This window comes from Vidua macroura, chromosome 11, assembly GCF_024509145.1.
Source record: "Vidua macroura isolate BioBank_ID:100142 chromosome 11, ASM2450914v1, whole genome shotgun sequence".
NCBI classification, from domain to species: domain Eukaryota; kingdom Metazoa; phylum Chordata; class Aves; order Passeriformes; family Viduidae; genus Vidua; species Vidua macroura.
This window is the reverse complement of record NC_071581.1, coordinates 3,219,112-3,246,462: the sequence shown is the minus strand read 5'-3', so window position 1 is coordinate 3,246,462 and position 27,351 is coordinate 3,219,112. Positions and strand designations below refer to the sequence as shown.

At 40.2% G+C, this 27,351-nt stretch overlaps 1 protein-coding gene across 1 annotated transcript in view; it reads right to left on the bottom strand.

Moving 5' to 3' along the window:
• LOC128812710 (transcription initiation factor TFIID subunit 4-like) overlaps window positions 1–27,351 on the bottom strand; it is a 149,038-nt gene that overhangs the window by 59,255 nt on the left and 62,432 nt on the right. Inside the window, exons 11-13 of the mRNA XM_053987274.1 lie at window positions 25,166–25,296; window positions 23,174–23,299; window positions 13,128–13,184 (exon numbers count right to left, since the gene is read on the bottom strand). Coding sequence (XP_053843249.1) covers window positions 13,128–13,184; window positions 23,174–23,299; window positions 25,166–25,296 — 314 coding nt within the window. The remainder of the gene's footprint in view (window positions 1–13,127; window positions 13,185–23,173; window positions 23,300–25,165; window positions 25,297–27,351) is intronic.

The window sequence follows — 27,351 nt, the reverse complement described above, 5'->3', positions numbered from 1 at the left end:
TCTATGTCAATTACCCAGATTAAACACTGACAAAACTGGGATAAAGAAATAGTCTCAGGAAACCTTGCCAGTCTCTCTTGGCCTGAAGTTACCTTTCTTCTCTACTAAAATTCAGAGTATTGCTTGATTTCTGCACCCTAAAATAAGGTACAAGATTTCAATCTTGAGACTTAATTACAGAAGCTCATAGGGTGAGCTAATGGAGCCCCATAATCTTTACGTGTTTCCATGCAACCTGAAGGTCTGTATCACTCTATCTTGCAGTCACCTAGATCACCAAAAAGGTAAAAACAGCAAAAAGATGCAAATACTTATTTCTTAAAGGGAGGAAGAAATCATCCCATACTTTTGTTTTCGGACACGCACAAGAGGTTCTTGAACATACTGCTAAAGAAGGAAAGACTAGCAAATGCTGATGACAGACCATTATTAAAAGACAGAACAACTTTGCTGAATACTGAATTTACTGTTCCTCAGAACAGGAAGCTGAAAGTAGTAGACTTAATTAAACAGCAGCATATGCAGTGAAGTGATGATGTGTATTCAATAACCTTCACAATCATTCCCTGTCACAGTAAGGCAGGGCAGACATCCTGGCAATTCTACAGGTACCCCCTGAGGGAGCCCCTCTCACCTGTCCAGAGCTGGCAGGTGCCCACTGCAGCCACTGAATGCTGGGCTGCCTTAAGACTGAGGACTCTATGAATAAACACAGGTCACACTTTCCCAGGATCTAAGCACAGATTTTGAAAATAAATAGACAAAATTATCATATTTCTCATAAAAACATGCTCTCTTCTCACCAATTTCACCTCTAGTATGTTTCTAGTAGAGTGAACACTCTGCTCCCCTCCTGTTGTCTTGAACAAAATTAACACCTGAGTTTAGCACTTATGCTTTTTTTCCCATTGAGTATTTTTGACACTTTCCTAAAGCTTACTTATATTATCTGACATGTTTGCCAAATATGAGCACTTCTGCCAGGACAAATATTTTCTTCTTTTTTTTTTTTTTTTTTTTTTTTAAATAATAGATTTTCAAGCACCTTACCACATGAATATGGCTTTTGGCCATTAAGAGAAATCTTCAGAATCTACAGGGTGTTATTTCTGTTTCAAGAATTTCAATGTCTGTTCTGGATATAAATACATTTTCTACTTGTGGAGGGAAAGGACACAGCAGTGTAAGAGGCATGCTCTGTACTTCATGGCTGTGCAGAGTCAAACTCATGAACTGTAATTGCACCACACTGTTTTTCAACTTGCTTCCCTTCAACCCTACCCAATACTGAGGTAGCAGTTTTTAGGAAGCTTTAACACCTCAGTGTACTGACACTCATCAGCATAAATGCATATAAGATACCTTCCTGTTCCAGGAAATCAGGTATTTATGACCATTTCCATGGAAATCTAGAAGTTATGCACCAATTCAGCAGCAATTTGAAATACTAAACAAAAACAAAACTCTTACAAATCATTATTCAACTGGCCAATAACATTAAAAATACATTAATACCTTTCAAGTGTGTACATTTTAGAGAGAATTATACCTACCTTTAGCAAACATATTTGAGGGGAAAACACTCTATATTGCAAATGACAATAAGAAATTTTATTTATTTAAAAGATTACTGCTACTACTGCAGGGTAACTACTTTTTCAGGGTATGTTGAGCAGTATTCATTATTCAGCTAAGATGATGTAACTCTTTCACAGGCTGACATGGTATTTTTGAATGACAAGACTAAAAATAGGAAATAGATGCTAACACACCTTTCATGACTCCTGCATGTTACTGCTCAGCCACCTAGCTTGTAGTTTAGAGTAGAGTTGCATAAAAGCTAGCTACAGTCAGAAATGTTGAGTGTTTAGTTAACCAAAATGGATACTTTTTACCCTACTTTTAATGGTATTAAATCTTCTCAAAAATGGGCTAGCAAGGAAGTTTTAAATTACCCTCTGTTTAAAATTTTACTACTGCATTTCAACTTTTGCTTTAACTGTACTCCCATGAACTCTTTCATCTTCCACTACCAGGTTAGAAACAGATCCCAGACTACGAGAAGCAGTGTGCTCTCTGAAATCTATACATTCCAAACAAACGTACACATTCCTGTGAGAACACAGATGATGTGAACACGCACCCAGAGCACGGCCGGGAGGCGGCTGTGGGGAGCGGGGGAGGTCTGTGAGTGCGGCTTCACAAAGAGGAGCCGGGCCAGGGACACAGAGCCGGGATGGACAGCCCCGGGCACAGGGACACAGGAGCTGGGACGGGCAGCCCCGGGCACAGGGACACTCAGGAAGGGACACAGAGCCGGGATGGACAGCCCCGGGCACAGGGACACTCAGGAAGGGACACAGAGCTGGGACGGGCAGCCCCGGGCACAGGGACACTCGGGAAGGGACACAGGAGCTGGGACGGGCAGCCCAGGGCACAGGGACACTCAGGAAGGGACACAGGAGCTGGGATGTGCAGCCCCAGCTCCAGGGGACAGGGACACTCAGGAAGGGACACAGGAGCTGGGATGTGCAGCCCCAGCTCCAGGGGACAGGGACACTCAGGAAGGGACACAGGAGCTGGGATGTGCAGCCCCAGCTCCAGGGGACAGGGACACTCAGGAAGGGACACAGGAGCTGGGATGTGCAGCCCCAGCTCCAGGGGACAGGGACACTCGGGAAGGGGCACACAGGAGCCGGGCTGTGCAGCCCCAGCTCCAGGGGACAGGGACACTCGGGAAGGGGCACACAGGAGCACACAGGAGCCGGGATGTGCAGCCCCAGCTCCAGGGGACAGGGACACTCGGGAAGGGGCACACAGGAGCACACAGGAGCTGGGATGTGCAGCCCCAGCTCCAGGGGACAGGGACACTCGGGAAGGGGCACACAGGAGCCGGGATGTGCAGCCCCAGCTCCAGGGGACAGGGACACTCGGGAAGGGGCACACAGGAGCTGGGATGTGCAGCCCCAGCTCCAGGGGACAGGGACACTCGGGAAGGGGCACACAGGAGCACACAGGAGCTGGGATGTGCAGCCCCAGCTCCAGGGGACAGGGACACTCGGGAAGGGGCACACAGGAGCTGGGATGTGCAGCCCCAGCTCCAGGGGACAGGGACACTCGGGAAGGGGCACACAGCCTTCGCCTCCGTCCCCTCGGGCAGCGCATGTGACGCGAGCCCCGCAGGATCTGGGGGCAGATGAAAGCTGGCAGCTGTGGCTGCCTCGGGCGCTGGAGGCTGCCAAACAGGGCTTACAAACACGTTAGCTCGGCAGCAGAATTAAAGCCCTCATTCAGGTTTGTTTTGGAGTAAGAAACCAACACGCACAGAGGGATGGGGGAAAATTTGCCCTGCAGGCTCAAGCCTAAATACACCTTGACCTCCCCCCACCCCCGCAAGCTGCTACAGAGTAGAGCAGGCTTGACTAAGGCACCAAATCATCTAAATAATAATTCATGTTGCTGTCCAAGCAACCTCCTCAGTTTCTGACAAGCAGACACAGCTGACATTTGCTGCCCTCTACTTATTAAACAGGCAGTCATATTCTAAAGTGCGGTTATTCAGCCAAATTAGCACCAAAGTAAATCTGTTGCAGTGTTCAGACAAAACAGTTCCGTGATTTTTCCACACTCACAACTTGCTCCAAACAGTTTTTTTTTCTTTTTTCCCCCCTGTCTATGCCAGCGTGATAAATTGTTCTTAACAAGGTTTCTACCTGAGGAAGAATATTTATACAGAATACCACTGAAGCAAAAGGAGAACTGCAAATTCAGTCTTGACCTCTCCCTTGCACAAACTCATCTGGTATATATATATATATATATGTATACATAGAGAGAGAGAGAGAGTTTATATTTAAACAGATTTTTAAAATTCTAAAAATTCTTTCAAAAGAGGAAGTACCAGTTGTATGCATTCCTTGCTGCCTCTTCTGGAACCTCTGGATGCAATTGTCAGTGTTCAGGACAGGCAAACTCAAACTGCCCTTATCACAAATCTTACATGCCAAACATGGAAAAGAATAGCCCCCTTATCTCTCCACCAAGCTTGGCTGTCCAGGCATACAAAAGGGATTAGAAACAGGAGGCTGCCATCCTCCACTTGTTCAAAATCAAAAAGCAGTAGCACTGGTTATTCCTACAGACATGGAAGGAGAACTACAGATCTGAAGGTCTGAAGATTTTACTGTTACCACCTTCAAAAAATTCATTTTACAAGAGGAAGCTCCTGCTGGAGTATTTTGGTGAAATTCAGAAGAGCAAAGTCACCTTCAACTTCAGAAATTCTTTGCAAAAAGCTTTTACCATTCTAAGCCCAAGTTCTGGAAATTCACATTTAAGCAGTCCTGTTGCTGTATAATGAGAGGCTACTTATTTCAACAACCTTGTGCTGTGTTAGGCAGGACTCCACCAGGGTGTGTGTGCTGGAAGGTGATGGAGACAATACGGATGGCTTTCTCCTTCCCTGCTACCTTTTTGCTTAAAAAAAAATGAAATTCATTAGGTAGAGCAGACTTTATAATAGGTACTGCTCTTCTGGAACTGTTCAAACATAACCCAAATATATTTCACACCTGAGCTAAACTCTATTTTGAAAATCAGTTTTGAGTCTTCCTCACTAGTTTGACTTGAAAATTAAGAGTACACAGTTACTTGCGGCGTGGGTTTTCACTCTCCCCGGCTGCACGCGGCTCTTGGGAGCCCGGCTGTGGCGTAGCTTCCACGTGCTGCCGGGGTTTGCTGCCGCGGGTTCCCGGACACGGCTCCGTGTCTCGGGCGCGTGGGCTGGCCAGCCTCTGTTGCCGTGCGCTAGGGACCCGGCGAAGAGGTAAGGAATTTGTCCATTTACTCCGTGCTTGGCAGGAACGGTTTATTGGTCACACATGGCGCGGATCGATGGAAAGACGCGACCTCTCCCGGCACTCGCATGGGAGAAAATGGCGTCTGACTGCCGGCGGGATAGGGCTTTATGGAGGGGCGGGGCGAGAGGATCCACGGCCTGCCGGCCAATAGGGGCGGCTGCCGTGGCGGTGACGCCAGCAACCGCGACCAACCAGAGAACCCCGCAGGGGCGGGCGCCGAGCCGCGGGCTGAGCGGGATCGTGTGGCCAGCACGGGGTTTCCCGGGGCCGGACGGCAGGGTGGTTACAGGAGCGGAACAGGGGTAAGAGTCGGCAGCAGGCAGCATGGGGGCAGAAACCGCGGGGGGGAACAGCACGGGGGAAACGCGGGATTACAGAACTTGACTTATTTTAACATAAATTAGAAACCCCAATCTAAACCCAAACTCCGGGATGCAACAGTTACTTACCATTTTGTTAGGAAACATGAGAAAACAAGAAATAATCACAAAAGGAAAAGCTAACTTTTACAGGTGTATACAACTCTTAGTTGTTTCATGCCCCCCATTCTCAGAGCACTAAATGGGAACCCTTTTGGTAGCAGGGTAAGAAAATCACTCTGTTTCATTGGTTATGAATAGCTTCAAAAGCCTCAAACAGCAGATTGCACCAGGACAAATACACTTACATACAAGAGCTAAGGAAATTACATTGCTGTTGGGTTAATTTGAAGGTTGAAACCTTTCAAATACTCAGTGAGACATCAGCTAAACAAGGAACAGTGCTTGAGTGGACAGCTTGCTTTCTTGTTCCTTTCTCTTGTCACACCCACGGAACCCCAGAATGGTTTGGCTTGGAAGGGAATTTAAAGATCCTCTCATTCTTGGGCAGGGACACCTCCCACTGTCCCAGGCTGCTCCAAGCCCCATCCAGCCTGGCCTTGGGCACTGCCAGAGACCCAGGGGCAGCCACAGCTGCTCTGGGCACCCTGTGCCAGGGCCTGCCCACCCTCACAGGGAAAAGTTTTTTACTAATATCTAACCTAAACCTACTCTCTGTCAGTGTGAAGCCACACTCCCTCGTCCTGTTGCTCCAGGCCCTTGTAAATAGTCTCTCTCCACCTTTCTCCCAGGTACAGGAAGGTCACAATTAGGTCACCCTGAAGCTTCTCTTCTCCAGGCTGAACAATCCCATGCTCACTGTCCTATTTTTTTTTTGCATAAGCTCCTGCTCTCCAAGCTGTGCAACCTCATTTTTCCTGCTTACAAACACCTCCATTACAAAGCCTCCCAGATGTGACACAGAACAAAACATGGATGCAATACATGGATCCTTCTCACATAAGGCACTCACACTGGTGTAAACCAAATTCTAAAATGTTGTTTTCTAGGTAGCAAGTATAAACAAAAATAAAGGAGTGTTCTTACTTTATGCTATAAAGATGGTGGTATAAAAAAAGTTTGCTACTTAAAAATGGCTGTGTATTTAGCTCCTCTATCAGTAAAAGAGCATTTCCCTTTAGAATTGCTAAACCAAATAGTTTTCATCAGTCATGAAAAAATAAGCATTCATGTTAACTAAACAAGAGCTGGGCAGTATGTGTATGGAATAATGCATCACTATGGAATGCCACCAACTTGATTTTGTAGAAGAAAATTATTGTGTTGGACAGCATTTTACCTAAGCAGGAATAAATAATTTGACTCAGCTGAAAGATAGCACGGCCATTCCTCTGATCCCTCAGCATTTTTCTGTCAATTATCTAGTTTCTGACCCTCTGTACAGCAAGGGTGACACCATACTTCAACTTCAGCCAGACAATTTGCCATAACTTCTGCTCTAAGCCCAGGAGAACAGGGTGGAATTGTCATCACCTTCAATTTTACAAAAATATATGCAAGAAGTTCTGCTGAATAGTAAGATTGCTATTGAACAAAGTTCTTCAGGACTTGTAGAATTCATCACAGGGCAGTACCTTATCCTTGGAAACACAGGAAGTCTGGAAGACTTATACATCAAGATCCATATGTAATAAACTTATTACTGGTTATCAATTGTCTTGTTTCCCCAGCACCATTTGCACATACAAATGTAATGCCACTCTTGTCCTTGGTTATAAGTTTTATAATCAACTTCAGTCATCAGAATTTGGGACTGTTACCATAATATACCTGTACATCTAAAGTAATATCTGCTAAAAGGGAAAAAGAAAAACAAACAAACAAAAAAACCCCACAGCTAACACACAGAGTAAACTTAATAATGCAGCAGGACTTCTAGGAGAGTATTTTGACTGGTAAGACAGGACCACTCCTCTCTGAGGTGCAAGTTTAGTACTAACATTTTAGGTCATTGCAGCAACTCTGTAATTTCAGAAAAATCTTGTACTCTGAAGCCAAATCCGGCTTAAACCAGATGGGAATGGTCAAAGCACTTTTCTAGGTACAAACAGACCTGTGGTACAGGAAAAGCATAAAAAAAGTGACTGTTACCTGACTTTCTACATGTATTGACAGAAATGCTTGCACTCCTTCTGGATCACAGCTGTAGCATTGGTAACCTGATGCAGAAAACTATCAATGAAATAACTCTGTTCTGAGGAATCAGTGTTGCTTAAACATTGCTTCATCATTACTTCAGGTACCACATTTATAGCTTTTCCTTCTTTCCACTTACTGACACTCAGGTGGGTTAGGAGCTACATGGAAATTTAACCTAAATTTCCTGTTCAAGTGCCCCATTTCTCAGTGGACTGTGTTATAAGAAAGCAATTTAAGATAAGATTGTTGCTTTTGGATCAATATTTTTATGTCAGGCATGATAAAATGGAAAACTTACTTAGACTTCTCATCACTGAGACTCTGCTTTAGCAGTAAAATATTTAAGGACTTTGGCTTTGCTGAAAAGGTGAATAAATGAACTTGCCAAACAAAGCAAAATCCTTTTCGTTTGCTTTTCATTTTCAGTAATTATGATAACTGCAGTAAACTGTCATTTAAATATTTTAAAACAAACCACTCCTACTGAGTTGATACATAAATATTAATGTGGTGATGAACTTATTTAGTGCAAAACTGTTTTTCTACTGTAAAAGTATACGATGCTGGAGTTCCACTAATTCTGCTACAAGTTAAGTTCTGGGGGATTTAAAACCTCTAAGGCAATGTTAGAACCACATAACATATACATCATAGGATGTACACATTTCATGACTCTGAAGAGAAGGATCCTATAGCTTTTTCTAGAACTCCACCTGCTAACAGCCCCCATATTTTACTGCATATAACTCAGAAAAGGATAGAGGTCAAAGTCTAAACCTCAGCCCAGCAAGGCTCTTGTTGCAGAGGACACTGCAGACGTGGGGGTGGCAGCACCCAAGGCCAGCGGTCCCCACAATGGAAGAGGCTCTGCCTGCTGTGCTCCTGCAGGACCTGAGCGCTCCCAAAGCTCCTGGCCAGGGGACCATCAAGGACCTGCCCAGCCCCGGGCAGCTGGGCCAGCTCTGCTGACAGCAGCACACAGAGGGCTGCCTGGTGCTTCCCCAGCATCCAAAGGCTCCTGCTATGAATATCAGCAGGTCAGAGACTTCCCTTGCACGGCTGGTGAGCACATCTGAGAACAGATTCCAGCCTGATCTGGGGCCTGGATACATGCCCACACATTTATGGTGTCTGGTTTATTCATTATTGTGCCATATTCTTGGTTGGTGATGACACAAAAATTTGAACCAAGTTCATCTTTCAGGATCAACCTCAGCTACTTGACTTTTAATTTAAAAACATTTTTTAGGCAACAGACTCTGATATGCAGAATACCCCTGACAGAATGGATGCTAAGGATCTTACCCTCCCTGCCCTTCCTTTAAACCATTTCTATCCTTAATTACTAGGTGTTGACTCAGATATTCCTAATCTTGATCTATTCCTGCTATCAGCTATATGGCCTGTTTTATGTTCTATTTAATGAAGCTTCTTAAGGAAATTAGAGAACTCATAATTTCTTTAACTTACATTTGTGGCTTCTAGATGACATAAATCAGTGTATATCCTAAAATTTGATTTTAAAAGCTCTAGTCATACTTTGTTCATTGAAGCTTATCAGGGTTAGTTTAGCAAAATTTAAAGTTTCAGTGACTTTCTAATCACTCTTCAACAACAGCAGTCTCTGCAAAAACTTAACTATGTGTTGGCTAAAATGGAAAACTCCACTGCTTATTATTAATACTCTGGTACTAATCATTACAACAATTAATTAAAAAGTTAATTAAAACCATAAATTAGAAAAAATAATTAGGAAAGTTTTATAATTTCCAACAAAACAGACACTGCTCACAAATGATGCTATTTCTTACATTAAGTTGTACCAAGTCCGACATAACAGAATTTGTTACAAAGCAATGCAACAAGTAATAGCTGAAAAGCATAATTTTTCCCTGAAATAGTCTCAATGGAAAATATTTTCAACAGTTTATTAAACAGGTTTACCATTGAAATAATCACATGCTGTCCATTGAAAAAAGGCTGCACCAACTGAGAAGTGTGAAAGCAAATGGAGAGTTCTGAGCAAGATAATCCTCCCAGGGACATTTTGCTACTGCTTTCACTCAAGTCCATTTGAAACAGGTTAATACCAAAGCAAAATAAGTCACTCAGACTGAAATCAGAGTGTGTTTGCACTGCCTTAAGTAAAACAGTGCTAGTCTGGGTGTGAAGGAAACCTGAGTGTTATGTCTTGTCTCTGCAGGAAGACCCCGTGTAGATGGGACTTCCTTTTGTTTGGATTAGTATTTAAATGCAGTTTAAACCTGATTTATGCCAATTTGGGTTAAACAATATGCAGAGTGGTTTGAAGAGTGGCTAAATGGATCAAGATACAAACGGATCAAGATGGAATTACAGAGAAAAAACCATGATCTTCACCTAATCAAATTAATTTTAAAATGTGTTCAAAGGATTCCACTTACATTGTCTTTATGGCACTAAGAAGCAAGAAGGAAACTTTCAACTGGTAGATGTTCTGTGAAAGAAATTGAGCTAATCTTTTTTTCTCCTTAAATTAGGAAGAAAAACAGAGCGTTACAGAATGAAGACTCCAAAACATCCATGAAGGAGAATGTTCTGGAACGAATACCCCTTCCTAGTTTTCTTTCTTTCCTCTTCATCCTATTATCCTTCTATTGGTACCTTTATTTTGCATTCCAAGACAGCATTTCCCAGAGTTCCTTTGATGTTTTGAATATTTTCTTTCCTTTTAAGGAAAGAATTAGAAGACTTTAAGACTTCAAATTACTACTTTTGGTACTTCCCCTTCTCTCTCTGACTTCTGTCAGTAGTGTCACTGATTAAACTGATTAAAGTCTGAACCATTATCCATTTTCAGAACATAATAATGGTATTAACAGCTGCTTTGCTGGGATGAAAAAACAAGCTATCTGGCTATCATATAATTAAACAAGTAATACAAGCTAGAAGAGCTGCAGGTTTCTTGGGTGCCCTCTTGGTGCTTTTTAAAGCACTACCTAACACCACTTGTAGTAGCCACAAGAATACCTGTGCAACAAAGGTCTTCAGGCAATATTCAAGACATAGAAATCATGGAATCACAGCTTCAAATCCAGATTATTATTGAAGCTGACAGTATTTTATTCGTCAGCTTATACAAAACCTGGAAGAAACACAATTTCTCTCTGAGCTATGGGTCATAAGCACATGTAAGAGTAGCCCAGTTGGCAGTGAAGTTTTGAAATTTTTGTTGGCATTGATTCTAAACTTTTAATTTCAAATGACAAAGCTATGCCAAAGACAGTTCTTCTAACCAACCTTTTATACTATAAAATGAGGGTTTTTTTTATAATTTTGGCAGTGCCAATATCATTTGAGATGTCAGCATATATCCAGTGCAGAAAAAAATATGAACAATCTTAAAACAACATCTTGCCAGTATCATGCCATACTCCCCTTTGCAAAAGAAAATGTTTTTACTAACTAGATTTTAGTATTTAAGTGCAAGTCTCCAGAGCTTTAGAACCCTGATTACTAAAACCAGAGACATTTCTCATGGTTTCAAACACGCAGAATGAAATTCCACTTCAGAGAGAGGCGCGGTGCCAGCACACGATGCATTTTCGTGAGCGGGCTGGGCGAGCCGGCAGGGCCGGCTGGAGAGCAGAGGGTGCGGCAGCCAGGCTGAGGAGCTCCTGCAGCGCCCAAAGCAGCGCTGCAGGCACAGCCCGGGGTGCTCCAGGCACCTCGAGTGGGCTCCCCCGAGGCTCTGCCCGGCTCAGCCCTCACCCCGTGCCCGGGGCAGCCGCGGCCCGGCACCGCCAGTGCCCGCACTGCTGCAACACCGGCATCGCCACCCCGGGAGACATTAATTTTGAAGAATTAAGAATTTTAGGAAAGTTCAGATGATAGTTAAATTAGAGGTTGCTGAGTTAGCGGAAGTAGATAGATAATTGGCTTTGTTCACAGTTAACAGTAGCTGGATCTTAGATAAGATATCCACGATCCAGTAACTCATTGCTTGTCAACTTCATGTTTGGGTAGCTGTGCTTATCATGAGAAACAGAATGTGATAAACAGATTTCAGGGACACGAAAACAGTTGCAGACTTCCCATACTTGAGGAATCCATTGATCACAGGAAAACTACAAGGGTTCATTTGTCACGTATGCATTGAAAAGGCAGAAAGGTCAGAACGAGGAAGACTTATTTTACTTCTTCATTTTGGAGACCCCTCCCCAAAATGGACCCCGACTCATTTTGGGGAACAAAACTATGCATGCTTGATAGCCATTTTGCCAATTAGCATACGAAGGGAGCAGAGGAAGTGACAGGGATATGAATATGCATTCATATTTTGAGTATTCAAGACTCCTGTAAATAAAAGGGCTTTGTAATACCTGTGGTTTTTGCAGTGCACATTAGGGAGTTATCCCACGCACTGCCCGGCAGTCGCAATAAACACACACTTTCTAACTTTAAACTGTTAGAGAGCTTTTGTCCGTCTCAGTTGGATATCAATATTAGATCAATATTCATTTTTTAATAAATTACCTGCCTTTCACCTCTCAAGTTCCCAATGGCCGGGAAAGAATGCCCAGGAAAGCCAGCACTGACGCAGCAGCAATGCATTTAACCCCAGCTCTGCTCACTCCCAGCAGCAGGACACCTTCAGTTCTCAGCTCAACAGCCCTTTCTGCCTGCCACCAGCTGCTCTCAGAAATCTGATTCTCCCTTTGCATACACTTGCTGCATACAAAACCCAAGTACTATTAAAATCCTGCCTCTTTTCCTGCCAAATAACTTGATTACTCCATTTCATTTCAATACTTGCTTGACAAATCCAACTCTGGAAACACTAAGGCCTGGTCTAACGTTTAGGAGAACTCATTTCAGCAAGCCTTACTACATAATCACAGAATGAAATGAAAACAAATAAAACTCATCCATGTATTTGTATTTTTTTTGACTGCTACATACATAAAATCTGTGTAGCTAACGGGACTCCACAATACTGCCAAGAGGGAAACAAAGCAGGAAGAACAGGTCAATACAAAAGGACTTGCTATATGCATTTTTCTGTTTATCTTACCTTCCAGTGCATAATTATTACCTGCTAATGTGTATATCCAAACAAGTTGGCCAAAAAGAATGGCATCATTTTGCTGAAATTGCTTTCAACTGATGGATATTTTAATCTTTCTAATTGATTTAAGTTACAACCCAATCCTAAGGCATGAGATGCCTTAAGCAAAGGACAGTCACTCATTTATAGCAAATTAAGGTATTCTTAGAGTAACACATCACAGATTCATGGGAAATTATTTGATATTTTTTAGATTATTTTAATTTAGACAAATGAGTAAACAGTCCACTGAGTCACAGGATAGAGAAAATGATTGGCAATTACATTACTTGAAAGAATGCTACCAGAACAAAATGGTTAAGTAGCACATTTCTAAGAAAGAGACATTTTACAAAAAGACAAAGGCATATATTTTCCACCAAAATCTAGAGCTGCTGTCATCAACAACCCAACAAAAGCTACAGCTACCTAAAATGGAAATGAAAATGTAATGTATGGAAATATTCTCTTATAAAATCTCCTTAGGCTTCACATGTATTAATGTATTAGTTTGCAAACATTAAGATCAAAGGCGAAGCAACAAATACATCCTAAAAAGTTTTTAGTCAGATTTTTATTAACGATATACAAGTAGCAAGGCATAAAAAATTAATATGTTCAAGCCTTGAAATGTCAAGTGTAATGATCTCTAGCTCTGCTTACCTCCTTTGCTTTTTGTTTCAGTCTAGCTTGCTCTGGGTCTTCTTGCCTTGAGCGACTCTACATGTTTAAAAAAAATGGGGAAAAAGGTTAACAGATGGTTTAAGAACCCCTCATCTGTTGCAGTAAGTTAAAAAATAGCAAAGAAATAGGAACAGGAATCAAGGTATCAAACATGGGACACTTAAATTGACAGAAGTGCAATTTCAAACCCATGAGCCTCACCCAAAATGAGGTTAAATGCTCAGTTGTAAATGAGATATAGTCAAGATTTGAATTAAAAAAAACACCAAAACAAAACAAACAAAACAAACAAAAACCAAATGCAACTAAAAAAAAACCCAAAAAACAAAACAAAACAAACAAAAAAAAAAAAAAAAAGAAAAAAAAAAAAAACCAAAACAAAAAAACAAACAAAAAGAACCCAACCTGAAACAAAACAAAACAAAAAAATCCAACCCAACCATGTTTTTGTCAATGTGGAAATTTCCATATAGGTTTAGATTTCAATTATTTAATACTAACAAATTCAAGTATCCAAGAGAGAAGTTACACCCTTTCCATTATGCGAACTTTTAAATTTAGGTCCTCACAATCACATATTTTAAACTTTACTGTTTGCAACTAAGCTTGTATTTAGCTCTTGGTAGAGAACATGAAGAAAACCACTGTAGAGTTGCCCTCCCAAAAGGTAAATCTTTATAATAAGAATGTTATTATTCCATATGAGCTTACTTCAAGTACAGCATAGAAATACACTCTGTAAAACCCATTAATGCACTACTAATAATATTCTCAATTTAAAAACTGGATAAATATTGCTAAATGACAACTTTTGTATTTTCCTTTAAAACCAGGGACAGCTCTAAAAGCAGATAATTTAATTACAATAACAATTTGTAACATTTCTTTAGACACAGAGTATTTTATAACCACGTGTTTTAAAAAAACATTAAATTTGTATTTGTGCTCACTACACATTCTCAGACTGATGGAATTCAAAACTCAAGAGGCAGATAATATACACGTTATACTTTTATAAATGTGTGATACGTCAGCATTCAGCAAATGTTGCATAAAAAGTTGTAAGAAGCTCCAGTAAACTTGTGACATCCATGGAAAACTGTTGTTCCTGATACTTGAGAGATGTGCTAGTTCTACTTCAGTATTTCTTTGAGATTTAAAGTGATATCATTTACCCAACTCCTAAAGGAGTGTCTGTGCCCTCTCCTATCTGTTGTTCTCTGCTTGTTGCTATGCTGAAGGCAGACCTGAAACTTGAAAGAATATTCATTTGCAAATCTATATATTCTCAGATTTTTTCCCAGTGTTTAAAATTTTCATACTATATTCTGGTCAGAACTAAAAAATCCATTAAGAAAACCAAAGGGAGATAGGTTTTAAAGGCTTGCACTTAAAAGGGTCGTGTACTACTTTTGATACACCTGGAGAGTGCCTTGGCTTGATTTGGCACAGAATTCCGTATCCTTTCTCCTGTTAGTTTTGTGGGTTTGGTTGGTTTTTTTTGAGCTGGGATTATTTTTTTTTTCAGCTAATATAGCACACCTATAAAACACAGTGCTGATAACACAGAGTGACATTAAACAATAATGAGATTTTTAGATGTGCTTAACTCTTCCACTGTGCACATCAGCTTCACCTTCCCACAAGTGCTTTTGTGTCTGTTGGCATAGGAGGTTCTTGGAAAGGACAGTGTCTGCAGCAACTGAAAGCCAAACTGACATCTGAGATAGCCAATGACCAAATCATTGGCTGCAGTTGCAGTTGTGCCAACCAAGAAAGAAACTCCACCCCAGCAGAGGATGAGGTTCCTTCTAACTGCTGTGGCCAGACTAAAAGAAAAATGTAGATAATGTGACCTAGTTAATGTTCAAAGGACATAAAGGATATGTGGGTCTGCCAGAGAGCTGGGTTTCTAACCAACACAGCAATTACTAAGAACTTGATTATCTTTATACCTGTTAGGTTAGAAACCAAAGTAACAAACCCCAGTCAGTGAACTGCTTCTCTAGGAGATGGGCTCAGGTCAGTATTTATGAACTGAGCTGAACAAAGTCCTTGCTGTCATTCTGCAAGAGCAATTCAATCACTGGAGCCTCAGTTTCTCCAGTATGATGTATGGGAAAGCATATTTAGCCCTTTTCATGGGTTTTGATGATAAATTTATAAATGTACAATGAACTTCTATTGCCTTGTGAGTGTCACAGTGAAAGCAGTACAGAAACACAAAGTACTGTTACACTACTGTATGAAGCAGAAAATTCGCCAAATGCAAAGTACAAGTTAAAAGCACATCAGCTTTAGGAGGAAGCAGAGTGTCCTGAGAGAATCCAACTAAGACTTCTAATATTGTTACGAACTTTCTACAAGGAAATGATAGAATCCTGAAAAACACACCAGATGTACACAGTGTTTGGGGACAGTAAGAAAAATTAAAGCAGGAGATGCAAAGTAACACTGCCATTTCCTGGGCTCCATAAGTGAAGGAAAAACTCTGCAAGTGCTACAGAGTAAAGTGACACATTCAAAAGTTTGGGCTTTTTCTTTTTTCCCCAGAAACTGACCAAATAAGAGCAGATCTGGAGTTCAGGACAGTCTCAACATGCAAAAGCAAATCATCTACTCTCTGTAAACCTTCAGCTTGTTCACAGTAAATATACCAAAAAAATTACTGCAGAGGTGAAAGCAGGTACTCAACTCCTGAACAGTATCAAATACAGGAATCTTGTTTCAAAAATGAAGATCTAAAATACCAGGTGAAATTAAATATATAACTCAGAGTGAATGTGAAGATAGAACTATTTCTACATTTAGAATAATGCAATGATTTTCTAATTATTGCTTGAATCCATTCCAAAGATCTTTTCCAAAGAATCCAGGCTAATTCTTGTTTCAAACAAGCAGAATTCAAACTTTACATTGGCTGTATCACTACTACTAAAAAATTTAAGGAATTTAACTCTTTTGTGTTCAGAAAAAATGTAACAGATTTTTTTAAAAGCAGATTTGTAAAACTAAAATACTTTCCTGCTGGTTACCATGCCAGTAAGCTTTAGAAATAAAATCATCAGCATACAGAGGCTAAAATGTATTAAAGGACATGTATAAACATCAACTACCTCATTAATTCTCACTTTATGATCTAATGTAAATTATAAAAGGCCTCACCAATGCTCATGCAACATGGATTAAAGCAAATATAAGCAAATGCAAATGTCAAGCTTAAGAGAGGTGCCTAAATGAGCTTTAGAAATGTCACTGGATTCCCTTTACACTCCATTCCACATATGAACATCTTTCCCTTCCTCTGAAGAGTTTGCACAATTTTGCTGCTGCTCAGCTCCTGTAGTGCTTTGTCTACATGTCGACATCACCAAGCAATTATTTTACTATTTTACACTTATTTTTGTCAAGTACTGACTAATCATTCTCAGCTCTTTTTTTAATTGCAGTTAAACTTTTTTCTTCCAGTTAAGTCATATTTTGGGTTTTCTCTTCCTTTCTCCTTTATCTCTAACATCCAAATCTTAATATGCAGCACTTCACCTGTTTTGGGAAACATCCTTTTCCAAAACCTTTAATGCACCAACATCTCCTTCCTCTAAAGCTTTAGGAACACCCACGAATCAGAGAACCCACCAAATCAAATATTTTCAAGGACTTTATCACAATTCCTTTGCCTTCCCCTCCCTGTTCATCATGTCTAGATCTGTAAAGAAAGCAGGCTGCATTTACATAATGTATTTTCCTGTTGATGAATAAACACCTTTAAAAGCAAGCAAGCTTCCCATAGTAGTTTTTGAGAAACCCAGGACTGATCCTAAGCAGATAACATACTTGTAAATATATTAAATGCTGTCTCCTACTGAGAATGGATTCAGCAAACCAGGTTTGTTAACCTTTCTCCCAAACACTAGCTATTTTATTAGACCAGACAACCTGGTATTTTAATTGTGAAGAACCAAAGTGCTTTGTGTTAGAGAGTTCTTTATCTGGAAACTGAAAACTGCATAGATCACATTAGGTCTATGGAAATATTGGACTTCCAAAGTATGAAAAGCAGCATATGTTTAATGTGTGTATTCAAAATAGAAATAAGGGGCTTCATTTACATGTTACCAAACTCCCTAATGTTCCAAACCTCAGCTCTTCCCCTGGCTTCTGTAAAGGCAGGAGGCCACAAAAAGAGACATCTAATTACACATGGAACAGCGTAGTTTTAAGGGTATTTCAGATTTCATAGAATTGTCTTAAATTAGAAAGCAACAGTGTTTTTAAAATTATAAGGGTATTTATAACCACACCATACTTATAAACACGCACCATTTTTTAAAAATTGGAGTATACTCTGCATCTGTGCAGATGGACAGACTAAAGTACTTCTGATGTGTTTCACTACCATAATATTCAATACTTTGCTTGATTATTAATGTCAAAGCTGCACTGTTGCTAGATTTTTGATCCACTAACAGAATTAAGCGTTCTGTTTAGATTTGTAAGGACTTTAAAGTCTCAGTTTGTTACACCTGTGTTGGGAAATGCCTCACAGGGTCTTGCCTGCATTTGGCTACATTTGATCTCAACTAAGGTACTTGCAGCTCTACTGCCCCTTACCAGTATATACACTGGAGGTCTTGAATGCTTCAAATTCATCTTTTTGCATTAAACAATGTTAAGAGTCACAACTGCAGGTGCTGTGCTATCAACAGCCACTGCCGTGCCAACAGTTTCAATTTTATACCTATTTTTCCCCATTGATGACATTAGAACTTCACCCACGGCTGTACCAGCTTATAACTTTCACTTTTAATTAAAGAAATTAAATTGGCAACATGAAACACTTTGCTTTCACGTTAGCTTTGTTAATAAAAAGTGAAAGTTAAAAGCATCATAGCTGAGGGTAAAATGCTGCTCAGTGTTACGACCATGGTGAGGTGGAATGCAGAAGCACAGGTCTGAAAAATGATTTATATTAAAATCATTAAAATTGCAGTAACAAATTCCTAAAAATTCATAAAATTATCTCAATGCAATAATTCCCATTTTGCTCTGCTCTCATCAGAAGTGAGTTCCAAGTGCACATGCAGACAGGAGGCTGCATTGAACCCACTGCTCTCAGAAGAAAGGGAAAGGATGAAATAGAATGCCAGCTGAACTCATCTCAAACTCAGGGAGCAGAGTCATCACAGCACACGTGTGGAAGGAAATCTGCAACACCAAATTTCACTGATCCTTCCAATAAAAAAGCCCTTCAGCCTATAGTACTAGCCAATCATCCATAAATGCTAATTAATTTTACAAACAACTCTAAACATAATTTTCCATTCACTTATGTACGTTTTCTTTTTACAGAACTTATCTTACTTTTGTGAGAATTGTATTTAAGATCCCAGAACTTGACAGACTTGTGCTACTAATACATAACACTCAAAATAACAGACTAATCAAATGCATATATTGGAAATTAAATTTCTACATTAATTTTATAATAAAATTCACAGGCATTCAGCCAGTTTGAGCCGATCAATTAACACACTAATTTTAACGTGATCCACTTTATCATAGATTCTAACCTAGAAGTATGATTCATTCATTTTTTGAGAGCCAGGACAACCCCAAGCTGTAACTCCTTACTGTCACCACTATCTCCAAAAAAAATTTCAGAAATAAAAACAACAAAACAACAACAAATCTGCTACAACCTCCTACTCCTTCTGCTGCCAAAATATTTCCATTATTAGCCCAGCACCAGAACTTCATTCAACTTGACAGACACTGCATGCATTTTCCAGTTCTGGAAACAGCTATGAAAGCAGCAAGAACACAGATTTATTATAGTAAGATCAGTGCTTTGTTTGGTTTGGTTTCGGTTTGTTTTTTTGTAGGTTTGTTGTTTGTCTTTTTTTTTGAAAACCCGCACGAGACACACCATGTCAAATGTAAAGGTAAATTCCTCAAATGATTTTAGTCTGGCTTTTGACCTTTCTGCAGCCTTAAGACTCTCCTCAGCTGCCTGTACCATCCCCAAAGGCCCAGAGAGGATGTCTGGTTCTGCACACACCTGGCAACAACAGCCAGTGGCTCTCTCTGGCAAAACAAACCAGGGCCAAGAGTTGACTCTCCCAAATATTTCCTTTAAAGAGACTGTGCTCCACAAATGTGTTTATACACAAGATGGTCCCTCCTTGTGCCATTTTTTTTTCCACCTGTGATGCTCATGTCAGGAAGGAAACCCAAAATCAGTCCCTCCCTGCACAGCTTCTCCTTTTGCCACATCACATTTTCTGGGGGCTTGAGACAGGGGCTCTTCCAGCAGCAGGAGGTGCCTGGATCTCACAGTTTGGGGACCAAGATGCCTTTTAACACTTCTATAATAAAAATAGTTACTAGAAAGTAAATTAGAGAAAAGCGTTGGGCCACGTGTTCAAGGCTGGTATGGGAATGCTGTGGAATATTTTGGAATGTTGTGGGACACTGTGAAATATTGTGGAAGGTTATGGAATGTTGTGGAATATGATGCAGGAGCCCTGAGGTGCAGGAGGTCATTCTGGCTCCTGAAACAGTGTAGTAGTAGTTTCAATTTTTAGAGTTTTAATGTAAAAGAAATTGTATGCTGCATTGCTACTATAGCATACCATGATTTTTCCTTTCCTGTCAAGTTTGTCTTCCCCCAAAATATCCCACTGGAATGAGAACATCACTCACAATGCTTCTCAGCTTGTGATATTAAGTTTCTATTTCTCAAGTGTTTCCCAGGCATGGGACATAAGATTTTGTAAAACTGTCTCATTTAACAAGCTAAATAACACTGATATTTTGTTTCAAAGACACTCATGTAGCGCCACAGCTGAATTTAACTTTAGTCACTTTTCTAATAATGTCAAAAATTTTATTTTTTTGAAATCTAACTTTATTTTCCTTCTACCTTCTCATCTGATTTTATCTCTCCTTCTCCCAAAAACATTTTCTGAAGCAAAACCAAACGCATCTGAGTGCTTACAAATTTTGCAGTCATCTCCTACTGTAACAACTGAAATTATTGTTGCAGATCAACCAGAACATTTGTGCCAAGTATTTTTCTTTCTCCTCCTAAAGAAACTCACCCATCACCCAAAACAACAAAAACCTGCAAACCTGACACTTTCTTTGGCCATCATTTACCTTTTTTTTTAACCCCTTACTGAATTGGAATGCTAAATTACCAGATCAGTTTTAAGGCTTCCCAAAGACTCATGCTGCCTCCCCTTTAATTTCCACCTGTTCCTTCAGTTTTCATTATCTTCTCCACTGATTATCCTGTTACAAAGTAGATTATTTAACATCACCTGCTTCAATGCCCAAAACATCTCCTTCACTATCTTATTCTTCATCAAAACCCAGACTATGGCTGTTAACAAAGCTCCAAAGTGTAAATAATTTAAAAAGAATTTTCACTGTGCAAGTTCAAACTTTTTATCTTCTTCCATACAAGAGAATAGATGAGGTACCACCAGCAGGAAGCTTTGAAACTTTCACTAAAATGGTTCTGCTGAGTAACCTTAAAAATATATTGCATGATAACCTGTCAAAACACTTCCAAGATAAAAGATCACACTGTTTCTCTAAAAGGCACATTAAGAAGTTGCAGTTATAAATAAATATGATTTTTAGATTTAAGCATCTGTAAGAAGGAAAACAGAAACAGAAATTTCACTTTAACTGCCGAAGTTTTTTTATATTTTAAAGACAACTTCTCAAGGTGACAGAGGTGCCGTGAGTGGGGGAACACTGCCTTTGCATGGTGGATGTTTGAGCCTCCAGAGGCAGTTTAAGCATCTCCCCTTTGCAGACACAAATGCCAGCAGGCCACAGACAGAGAGAAGTGGGCACTGGTGGGAATCACTTCAGGTGGGTATCACTCCAGGCAGCTGCAGCAGACTTTAACTGTGTCACTACAATGACTGCAGCCTTCCCACAGGGGCTGAGATCTCCTCAGACAACAAGGCACGTTCACAAAAAAACCAGAAAAAACCAAAATCCTGGCTAAGGAATTAGTACACAGGAATTCAGAATAAAGATCTCAACAGCTATCACTATTCATGTACAGCTGCTTTTGCATTTGAGCAGCACCAGAGAATCTAAGGAAATAATGCCAAATTGTTATTTAGAATAAAGAATTGTAATCTGACCACATTTTGCCCAACTATGTCCTATGTAAGCCTTGCACTAGGTCACCCATCCATCAGAACAGACTGGGGAGCACCAGCTAAACAAAGCAAGCTCAGTTCCTAACTGGCATTTACATTTAAATCACAACACTGCATAAGCACCTTCCAAGTGGTCCACAGTGTCTTCTACTGCTCTCTCTCTAAATATTAATACTGATAAATCAGCACTGCTGATGGCTACTCTGTGCTTTGGCTTTGGATTTTTAACACCTTCATTTATTTTTCACCTTCATGTATTTTTATAGTATGCCATGTATTTCTTTCCAAGATGTCTCCTGGTTATGAAGATGGAGTATGCATTCAATAATTTCATTAAGGTAATTTTTTTCAAATTAATTAGGGTATTCTTTTTACTTTTTTTTGTTGCAGAATTCTTAAATTTGCTGTTCCTGTATTTTATAGGAATCAAACTTGATGATCGTGTATTATTTCCTAAATTTAGACTTCACAGGACTTTATATTATCCAAGACTAAAATAACAGTGAAAATAACTGTCCAAAAAACAGAATATCAATTCATGAAGGAATTCAGGTTGGAAGGAACACCAGGAGGTCAGCCTGCATAAAGCTTTGTGCAGTCAGGGAAACATTTCTGAACTAAGGACTATAAGCTACTGCATTTTTCTCAATGTCCATTAAAAAAACACGACCAATATAACTAACAAGCACCAGGATACACAGAAAATGATTCACCACTATGCAGTCTCTGAATAGAGATAACAGGATAAAAAAAAAAAAAAGCATTTCTTTATTTTTAATAAATAACAATTAAGATTGAAAACAGCAAATAAGTTTTCATCAAAACATTTGAAGAGTATCTATGTTGTGTGAAAATTTGTCAATATTCAATAATGTGAACAAGTATAAATTAAGAGTACAAACAGGACAGATTAAAGCAGCATAATTGAGAAATAGATTTCTAAATAAGCAAGGTTTTGTTTTTTATTTTTTAATCTCTCAATTTGTGAACATTAATGGCATAAAATCAGGTGGCTGCATTACAATTGAACATTGAGTTGTTCTGTAAAACCTCTTCAGAATATATAATAAATAATTCAGTGAATATTCAAATACAATTAAAAATGGGATAACCAATGGATGAACTTATTTGCAGTTAGATATTATATATATGATTAAATTTACAGTCACAAGCAGGAGACTTATCTACACGTATGTGCTCTTGAAACAGTATTATCTGAGTTTGTTCTATTGCAGCTATGACCACTCAGTCTCTGGAATTAAAGTTAAAAAGGAACAAGTCCTGAGAACTGGCAGTTAACTGAAGACAGGCATGAATCAATCAAATACTGCAGCTGTACAGAAGTGACTGGAACACATTTAAATGAAGATGAACAAATGAACAAAACTGTTTTAAAAACAAAGTCTAAAAACCTAAGAAGTAAAAATCTTAAAAATCTTAAAAAAATTAACCAGAATTTACTGAATTTGTTTAAAGACCAGAAGTGTCAGCTATGATTCTCCAGTGGCACAGAAATCCTTGGCATCTATTAAATTTCACAGGCAATTGTAAAAACCAGAATTTCACAGAATTATTTTGCAAGTGTTAGCCACTGTCTCCTGTAATCCCAAGAACTCATCAAATTCAGAGCTGTATGTGGAAAAGACAGAGCCATCCCAGGCAGGGGAGTCTGGAGTCAGCCCAGACCAGAGCCTGACCATGAGTTCAAGGTGTGGTGTCACAGCAACAGCACCTTTCTTACTGTGAGAAGCAAAATGTGCTTAGGAAACACATATCACAAAATTAAATAATTGTTTGAAGGCTATGGATTGTTAAGTTGTTAAAAAGCAGTGAAAGTGATACCTTGGCAGCCTTTAGCAAAATCTCCCTCTCTTGTTCATCTTTCCTTTGCTTTTCCAAACGCTCCAACTGCTCAAAGAACTTCAGCTGTGCTCGGACATCTGTGGCTTGTTCATACCACTCATCATCCTGTAAAACAGGGACAGGCCTTCAGAAAAACAGCCACTTCAGCAAGACCATGCATTTAAAGACTGCAAGCGTTACACATTAAAATCTTTCCATTGTACTAATAATAAAATGATCATTTTTTAGGCTCGAGGAAATGAAGCCAGCCTATGGTTAAATAACACAGAGAAAATCTGATAATTAATATCTAAGCAATTTTAAAAGAACAAGAATTGATTTATCAGCACCAGATACATTGAAGAGTTAAAAAAAGCAAAACCAACTGACTTAAAGATGGAAAACACCTAAAATGCTTAACTTTATTACTGAATAATCCTAGCTATAGTTTATAACCAGGCTCATAACCTATAATTCCTGCATTTGCACTAATCTTGAACTAGTAACAGACTTTCTCAAGAAGCAACATTACAAAAGCATTAAAGCTAAAAACTCAGTTGAGAATAAGCCTCTAACTCCAATTAAAACAGAAGCTTATGACAACTAAGAGCATGCTAGTTTTTCTAGCACACAGCAACCAGGAGAATTTATGGCATGAGCCACATGGAGAACACTCAGAATGTCAGTCAGAAAAATAAATTTTTCTACATTACTTTCATCCTATTTATCTACTTAATGTTCTCCTTTCTGACTACCATGCTATGAAATCAAATATTAGTATTAATTAAGAAAAATACAGAATACAGTGACAATGCTACATTTCAGTCATAGACAGCACTGTTTTTCTTCCTAAGGATCTTTTAAGTCACTGTTTAAATTCTTCTTTGGCTTAACATGGATCAAGCAAAGTGTTTTCTTCCCAGATACCATCCTAGAGAGAAGGAAGGAGGGACTTAACACTTCTGAAAATGATAAAGAATACTGAAAAGAAACAAGTATATTTTACTTTTAATCCAATATAGTAGAATATATCCATCAATTGCAATGAAAGATCTAAGTGTAAGTAATAACCAGGAAGAGTGGCCTTTATTTTTTTTAATCCATTTTTCTATCACAATGACACTGATTATTGTCACAGATCCCAGAGATGATTATTTTTGCAAGTATTACATAGAATGACTCAGGTCATGGGGCCACCAGGTTTGGGAAATAAGGTAGGCTAAGACACAGTCCAAAGCTGTTTGACTAGACTGCTATTCCAGGAATACAAAGAAGTACACCACAAAACCAAGGGAGAAACTAAACCAGAGCTATTCAACATATATATATATGCTAAAGAAATCTAAACACAGCTTAGACAACGCAGAAGTAGTTATTGCCATCTTCCTTGACACCAGTTTAACAATTATAACAACTAACAAGCATCTTACTTCTACTGGAAAAGATATTTCCAATATATCAAGAAAGATGTTTGATTCATTTGAATTTCAGACTGGTTTGTAGATCTTTATTTACATTTCCCCCTGGTTTGAGATATCAAAATTGTTTCAGTTTTCTTCAGGAATACAATCACAAACAAAAGAATCAGTGAAGAATTTACAGCTGAATTCTTTAGTTACTAAGGCAGATATTGGCAGCTTTTGTAAAATATTAATATTTCTCACATCCAGAAAAGTTACTATAGATTCCTAAATACCAAAGCAATTTCGATCCAATTCCTGGATACCCTGGACAAAAAGGAGCTATCAGGAATCAAGTGTTAGTCACAACCCACGAGCAGAAATACCTTAGCACGTGCTCCGTGCCAGACACTTCAGCACAGGAGGACAGAAACAACTCCACACCCAAATGTCCCCAGAGAGGAGGAGGATGAGCAGGCAGGCAGGCAGCCATGCCAGCAGTGTTTCTGACACACAGCTGCAGCGAGGGCAGCTGTGCAGCACGGAGCAGGACGTGGCTGTGTGAGCACAAACCTGCCCTGGGCACACTTACTTTGTACGACTCCATCCGGTGCTGGGTTATCACTGTCACCTTCTCTATCACTGTCCTTAATCTGCTCTGTGTTGCGTGGGAAATAAAAGTAACGACCTCAGCTGGCACATCAGTAATTCCTAGTTTTTTAGCTAAAGCAAAAAACAAAACAAAACAGAATTAGCTTACCCTCCATAGGAAAAAAAAAAAAACCCAAAACACAAACAAAGCTCTACAGGACTTTACATCACTACTTTATTTTCCTGCATAGAAAAATCCATGACAGTGTATTTATGTGGCTTTGGTGACACATTCCTGACCCCCTGAAAAGAGTGCAACTCTACAAGTTTAAAAGAGAAATCAGAGATTTTCTTGAACTCTTGAAAGCACTTAAGAACTTTGCTGAAGTTTAGCCTGGCACATTAAACCGAGGCATGTCAGAGTATGAAACAACCTGAGTTCTCAGTTGTTCTACACAGAAAAAACAATTCCTTTATTTTCAGAAGCATTAGTGCAGATGAATTTCAGTGTCGAGCAGGTGAGGGTGCAGCCCAAAGCATTCTGTTGCATCCTTTAGCCTACACCACTGGCATAGTACCGATAACAGAAATTCTTTAGGGAAAAAAAACAACTATTAATTGAAGGCAAAGAAATAAATTCATATTTAAAAGAGTTGTTTAGAAACACCAGCTGTCCCCCCAACACATATTCATGGTTACCTGGACATTTGATACTTTGTGCTGAGTTTATAAGAAAAGCAAACAGTCTACAGTCTAATGTATTTATATATTTAAAAAACATCCAAACTACAGAAAAAAAGAATATGGGTAACACTTAAGGACTCCTAAATTCATCAAAATAATTACTAAGAATTGGATATAAATTTGTAGGTATAGGAATATATGTACTTATTTAAACTACAGTCCTACAAAGGCATATGTGGTCCCGGCAGGACAGTTTTCTGGGTAGAAAACTCCCTGTGTTCATGCACAGATACATATATTTCACACAGGAAAAAAAGGGGTAGCTGTATTTTGTATGGACCGTTGGTGTTGAGCCACCACAAAAGAATAAATCTGCTGAGTCAGTTTTCCACTGAATAGACACACGACCTTCAAGAGCAGTTTGGCTGGGACACATGAATGGTTATGCAAAACACAGAAATTTGTGACTATTTCGGACAGTGCTGCCTGCAGAGCCAGTTGCAAGGGGAATCCTCGCCTGGGGAGGGGGCCCTGAGCAAACGCCGACCTCGGCTGCACGAGAGCGAGTGCTGGCTTTGCGAGGCGTTCCTACTTTCCCCTGGCTAAATTCGAGAGCAAGAAACCGTCCCACATCTAAAAGAATGTGGGAGAAATGAGAAATGAGCGCGGGTGGCAGCAGGAGTGGAGCGGGGCTGCAGCCAGGGGGAGCCGGCACCTGCTCCATCCTGCCCCTCCTTCCCCCGGCTCCCGATCCAGCGGGACCTGCCCCTTCCCTTCCTTTCCCTTCCCCTGACTCCCGATCCATTTGGATCTGCCCCTTCCCTTCCTTTCCCTTCCCCGGCTCCCGATCCAGCGGGACCTGCCCCTTCCCTTCCTTTCCCTTCCCCTGGCTCCCAATCCATTGGGATCTGCCCCTTCCCTTCCCCCGGCTCCCGATCCACCGGGATCTGCCCCTTCCCTTCCTTTCCCTTCCCCTGCCTCCCGATCCATTGGGATCTGCCCCTTCCCTTCCCCCGGCTCCCGATCCACCGGGATCTGCCCCTTCCCTTCCTTTCCCTTCCCCTGGCTCCCGATCCATTGGGATCTGCCCCTTCCCTTCCCCCAGCTCCCGATCCAGCGGGATCTGTCCCTTCCCTTCCCCCGGCTCCCGATCCATTGGGATCTGCCCCTTCCCTTCCTTTCCCTTCCCCGGCTCCCGACCCAGCGGGATGTGCCCTCCCCGCGCATCCCGTCCCGCCGGGCTCTCCCATTCCAGCGCTGGCTGGCCCACAGCCCCAGCGCGCTCCCAAGCCGCGCCTCCCCAGCACAGCTCTCTACTCCGGCTACCGCTGGTGTTCATTTTAGGGATTCTTTGAAGTCGTTACGTATTAAACTAACTTAATCACTGACTCCCTATCTTACACGTTACCTTAAGGATTTCAGCAAGATGTATATATGATTTTTAACTAATTTTTGCTTTATCATGGGGAAAAAAAATAAATTAAACCTTTCTTGGTGCCCAGT